The following is a 6,018-nucleotide window of genomic DNA, read 5'->3' as shown; positions in this document are numbered from 1 at the left end:
AAAGCAGTTAGAAAATTCAAACATACAGTGAGGGAAAAAAGTATTTGATCCCCTGCTGATTTAGTATGTTTGCTCACTGACAAAGAAATTATCAGTCTATAATTTTAATGGTAGGTTTATTTGAACAGTGAGAGACAGAATAACAACAAAAAAATCCAGAAAAACGCATGTCAAAAATGTTATAAATTGATTTGCATTTTAATGAGGGAAATAAGTATTTGACCCCCTCTCAATCAGAAAGATTTCTGTCTCCCAGTTGTCTTTTATACAGGTAACGAACTGAGATTAGGAGCACACTCTTAAAGGGAGTGCTCCTAATCTCAGTTTGTTACCTGTATAAAATGCACCTGTCCACAGAAGCAATCAATTAATCAGATTCCAAACTCTCCACCATGGCCAAGACCAAAGAGCTCTCCAAGGATGTCAGGGACAAGATTGTAGACCTACACAAGGCTGGAATGGGCTACAAGACCATCGCCATGCAGCTTGGTGAGAAGGTGACAACAGTTGGTGCGATTATTCGCAAATGGAAGAAACCCAAAATAACTGTCAATCTCCCTCGGCCTGGGGCTCCATGCAAGATCTCACCTCGTGGAGTTGCAATGATCATGAGAACGGTGAGGAATCAGCCCAGAACTACACGGGAGGATCTTGTCAATGATCTCAAGGCAGCTGGGACCATAGTCACCAAGAAAACAATTGGTAACACACTACGCTGTGAAGGACTGAAATCCTGCAGCGCCCGCAAGGTCTCCCTGCTTACGAAAGCACATATACATGCCCGTCTGAAGTTTGCCAATGAACATCTGAATGATTCAGAGGAGAACTGGGTGAAAGTGTTGTGGTCAGATGAGACCAAAATCGAGCACTTTGGCATCAACTCAACTTGCCGTGTTTGGAGGAGGAGGAATGCTGCCTATGACCCCAAGAACACCATACCCACCGTCAAACATGGAGGTGGAAACATTATGCTTTGGGGGTGTTTTTCTGCCAAGGGGACAGGACAACTTCACAGCATCAAAGGGACGATGGACGGGGCCATGTACCGTCAAATCTTGGGTGAGAACCTCCTTCCCTCAGCCAGGGCATTGAAAATGGGTCGTGGATGGGTATTCCAGCATGACAATTACCCAAAACACACGGCCAAGGCAACAAAGGAGTGGCTCAAGACGAAGCACATTAAGGTCCTGGAGAGGCCTAGCCAGTCTCCAGACCTTAATCCCATAGAAAATATGTGGAGGGAGCTGAAGGTTGAGTTGCCAAACGTCAGCCTCGAAACCTTAATGACTTGGAGAAGATCTGCAAAGAGGAGTGGGACAAAATCCCTCCTGAGATGTGTGCAAACCTGGTGGCCAACTACAAGAAACGTCTGACCTCTGTGACTGGGTTTTCCACCAAGTACTAAGTCATGTTTTGCAGAGGGTTCAAATACTTATTTCCTTCATTAAAATGCAAATCAATTCATAAGATTTTTGACATGCAATTTTTCTGGATTTTGTTGTTGTTATTCTGTCTCTCACTGTTCAAATAAACCTACCATTAAAATTATAGACTGATCATGTCTTTGTCAGTGGGCAAACGTACAAAATCAGCAGGGGATCAAATACTTTTTCCCTCACTGTATATTTGATAGAAAATAGATTCTGAATGATGCACCATGCTGCCTTGTTGACAACACGACCGAGCGGCGCAGAATACTGTTGGATTTGAGAAGGGCGTTCCTCCCTCACCGCTTTTGCCCGGTTACAGACCAGTGCCCTGCGGCTCAGCATAATCGAATCTGCCCAATGCTTTCTATTGACACAAGAGGAGGAGAGGGATGAGGTTTTGGCAGAGGTACGGGAGGGTGCATCCAAAGATGGGTCTACTTATACTTGTTTTTCAAATAGAAGAATCTAGAAATGTTTTCGTTTTCACGTTCTGCTGGAAAAAGCTACATAATGAAATTGGTAGGCTACATCCACAACTTTAGAGGAAAATTTTTCCAATAGCGTCATCAATTCTATTCTGACCATTCATTTCACAAATTTGAATAATGCTTCTGGATATGAGGTGTTTCTGCACAGAGAATACCATCGTTCACACTGGATATTTATTTATATACACTATGTACAAATTAACAACAACAACTACATCAATTAAGGAGTCTCGACTGAACACTCAGCCTCTAACATAATCTCATAATACCATTTTACATTTGAACAGACATTGTATTCAGTTTTAGCCCAGGTGCAATGACAATGAGTAGAATATACATCATATACATTACAGTTTAACTTGGATAAAATGAAAATGTATCGGTATGTGCATTGAGGGTACTAGATAGTGACCAGTAATGCTGTTTACACAATGGTAGACCTATGTACATGCCTGCAAAATCTGTTAGCAGAAGAGACAATGCATTGTAAAAGATAAATGGGAAGATACTATGAAAGTACTATCACAATAATACTGTGTTCTTCTGCATTCATTGAAAAAAAATGAAATCAGTTAACAGTCATTACACATGTCGTTTTGAAATATTAAATCCAACACAACTCTGTTGGTATTTTAGCATCATGATGAAAAAAAATGAAAAAACCACAAGACGTCAGCATGTATCGAAACAGCTAATTATCACTACAACAATGCAGGGTTAGGTAAGCACTCAATTGTAGGGTAGGAGGGGCACAGCCAGGACTGACCCTCATGGACAGATCATTTGTCCATGTCAATCACTGAGGACAGGAACACAGTCCTCTGTCCAAGAGTTTATCCTCATAAATGTCCAGTGTAGCCTACAGAGGCTTCTACATAGAATGCTGGAATGGAGTAAATGGAATGGTGTCAAAAACATGGTTTTCATGTGATTGATACCATTCTATCTATCTATTATACTCCATTCCAGTCATTATTATGAGCCGTCCTCCTCTCAGCAGCCTCAACTGATTCAGGAGATCTTAGTCTGACTTGATAGCTATCTTGATAACGGCTGGTTAGTTTGGCAGGTTTGAGCTACACTGAAGTGGAGTGGAGGAGCTGTGTGGCATGCATGCTTTGTCAAGCAGAGCTCTCAGTTAATGACACTGAGTACTGGTTGATTTTCTTTTGGACAAGGAGCTGCGCAGAACACACACACACACACACACACACAGGGTTGGGCACACAATGACTGGAGGTGTCACTGACGAGAGCTTGTCCAGATTAGTCACAGTTCTGTAGAATGGCTCCATCCTAATGTGCTTGTTGGAAGTCCTTCTTACTGTGGGGTCGGTTTCCCAAGACGTGGTCAATCTCTGTGGCAATGCCTGCAGTCATCTTTGGAATGACCTAGAACACATGAAGAGGAGAAACAATACCATTGATTCAGTTAGTTGTTATGTTGGTAGTAGTAGTTAGTAACTACACTGCAATAGGCATCCAAACTAGTAAATAAACGATGTAGGCCTAGACTAGAGAAGGCGAGCAGTTTGAGTGCTGAGAAATAGATGTCAGTATCCCAAATCGACCCCTAAACCCTGCACCCTTAGCCTCGCCAGCCAACCTGATCTATCGATGATAGCGAGATCGGGGTGGCTCGCCAGGCTACTACACCCTATGCACTTGTGGAGATCTAAGATGATTTGATTTGGTATAAGACATATGGTTAAACTTCCACCTAGCCTATCAGCGGTGCTGTTACTGTATTCCTTACACCTGTTAAATCCTCTCAGATCTCCACAAGTACATAGGGCATAGGCACAGGAGGCTGCTGAGGGGAGGACGGCTCATAATAATGTCTGGAACGGCATCAATGGAATGGCATCAAACACCTGGAAACCATGGAAACCATGTATTTTATGTTTTTGTTACCATTCCACTAATACCGCTCCAGTCATTACCATGAGCCCATTCTCCCCAATTAAGGTGCCACCAACCTCCTGTGGGCATAGGGTCTAGGGGTCGATTTGGCATTGTGCCTAAAACAGCTTAAAATGTATTCTTCAACGGAGTTCTTCCCCTAATGAAGACAGTAAAGTATATGAGAGATGCTCCTTGCCTCCATGGCCCTCAGGTTCTCTGCAAGCTGGATGGGGTTAGATGTTCCCAGCAGCACTGAGCTCACTCCTTCATTCCTCAGACACCAGGCTGCAGAGAGAGAGAAGGGGAGGTAACAGGGTTGAGTTCATTAGGACATGCAACAGAAAACATTTTGTAACGGGAAAAAAAATGTAAGTTTGTTATTGGACAAGTCCCTTATGGAGGTAGTCGCTCCATTACTCAAAAAAGGGTCATCTTCCACATCCAGCATAGTTATCGGTCTGTTTTTATATTTTTTGGTACCTTTATTTTACCAGGTTAGTCTCATTGAGATGAAAAATCTCTTTTACAAGACCTGGCCAAAATAGCAGCACACAAAGTTGCACATGTATTTACAACAAAAAACAGACCCCCATTTCATTTTGCATCATAGTGTAATTTCAGGACCCTTTGAAGCTCGTTCCATGCGTAAGGGGCAGAGAACTGAACAGCTATTTTCCTCTAGCTCTGTACAGGCCTTAGGCACAATCAACAAAACACAGTCATGTGAACGCAGGCGGTAGTTTTAATTTGTCTGCTGGACAACGTAGTTACACAAGTAAAATGGGAGGAGTCTCAATATGGCCTTATAAATTAAACCTACCAATGATTTAATCTCCAAAGAGCTAAGGAAGGCCAGCCCACTCTCATATAGAGGGTACAGTGATGTGTGAGAGCTTTGGAGTTAACAAACCTCAACGCCCCATGGTACACAGTTTCCAGCATATGTACTGATGCCACAGGGGCATACATGTACAGGATATCACCAGAATCAACTACAGGCACGAAAGTAACGGAAACAAGCCTCTTTCTCGCTGAAACCCCCCATAACTTATTACTAAAATAAAAACCGTGCGCCTAAGCTTTTTCACAAGACCTTAGATGTGGGGTTTGAAGGTGAGACACCCATCTATCAATAAACCCAAGTACTTGTAAGTTGCTACTCTTTCTATTTGCTTGTCTTGCGTAGTGACTATAAGTGGAAGAGTGAGATTTCATGTTAGATTTCGTGAAAACCATCAACTTTATCTTTTCAGCATTTGTGTTACTGATGTCTTACCGATGGCTAATTGTGGCAGAGTGCAGCCCAGCTTCTCAGAGATGATAGTGAGCTCCTTCAGCTTGGCCTGCTGTTTCCTCCCGTCTTCACTCACTATCTTATCCTTCAACCAGGCGTACTGCTGGAAGAGAAGGAGAAGAACAGTCTTAGACCTGAGGACCAAGCTGACATTCCCCTCAGATGTCGTTGGGACAAGCGGATATGAGCAGTACCTTCATGGAGGCCCTGGAGCATTCTGGGATACCATTCTCATACTTCCCAGTGATGATTCCACAGGCTAGAGGCGACCAGGAGACCACACCCACACCTGCAATGGCACATGGGAGTTAGGTCACATGACAGGCAGGGTAATCATCAGATGATCATGGTACTGAAGGACAAAAGTACTGGCATCTAGAGTTGACCTTTTGTGGTAAGGAATATTGACTCAGCTCCACTTTAGACCACTTTTGACAAACTTTGAATTTTGGGGTGAACTACTACTAGTTTGATCCTGGTTGTGCATTTCAAGGGCGTTATAGGACATTTGAATGCAGTCCCAAAGTTTGACAAATGTAAAATCTAGTGAGTTTGTGAGAAGGTGTCTATTACACGTGCCTATCTTATGGTAGAGCTCAGGCAGCTGTGTCTCCACCTTGTCCCTCTGGAAGAAGTGGTACTCAGCCTGCTCACACACTGGAGGGATCAGGTTAAACTGCCGCGCAACCGAGTATGCTTCCTGAAAGAATGAGAAAGAGAGAGGGGAGGGGAAGAGGGGAGGGGAGGAGGAGGAGGAGGTGGGGGGGGGGGTTAAGGAACCAAGGTGAGAACCATGCTGACTCTGTTCACCTTTTCAAACTTCTCTTGTTAATATCGGACCAAACTTCCATATCTTCAAAAATATTGATATTACAAGACAGCACCTGAACCTTTCAGACTTC

The 6,018-nt window shown here is 43.3% G+C and overlaps 1 protein-coding gene across 2 annotated transcripts in view; it reads right to left on the bottom strand.

Moving 5' to 3' along the window:
* Positions 1-2,078: 2,078 nt before the first annotated feature.
* kcnab1b (potassium voltage-gated channel subfamily A regulatory beta subunit 1b) overlaps positions 2,079-6,018 on the bottom strand; it is a 77,014-nt gene continuing 73,074 nt past the window's right edge. Inside the window, exons 10-14 of one of the 2 annotated variants that reach the window (XM_041842548.2) lie at positions 5,696-5,816; positions 5,311-5,405; positions 5,099-5,219; positions 4,019-4,107; positions 2,079-3,309 (exon numbers count right to left, since the gene is read on the bottom strand). In XM_041842548.2, the coding sequence (XP_041698482.1) occupies positions 3,214-3,309; positions 4,019-4,107; positions 5,099-5,219; positions 5,311-5,405; positions 5,696-5,816 (522 nt within the window). In that variant the 3' untranslated portion in view covers positions 2,079-3,213. The remainder of the gene's footprint in view (positions 3,310-4,018; positions 4,108-5,098; positions 5,220-5,310; positions 5,406-5,695; positions 5,817-6,018) is intronic. The other variant, XM_041842549.2, reaches the window with a different exon arrangement.

The sequence above is a fragment of the Coregonus clupeaformis genome, chromosome 21, assembly GCF_020615455.1.
Source record: "Coregonus clupeaformis isolate EN_2021a chromosome 21, ASM2061545v1, whole genome shotgun sequence".
Lineage (NCBI taxonomy): Eukaryota > Metazoa > Chordata > Actinopteri > Salmoniformes > Salmonidae > Coregonus > Coregonus clupeaformis.
This window is presented reverse-complemented; position numbering and strand designations above follow the sequence as displayed.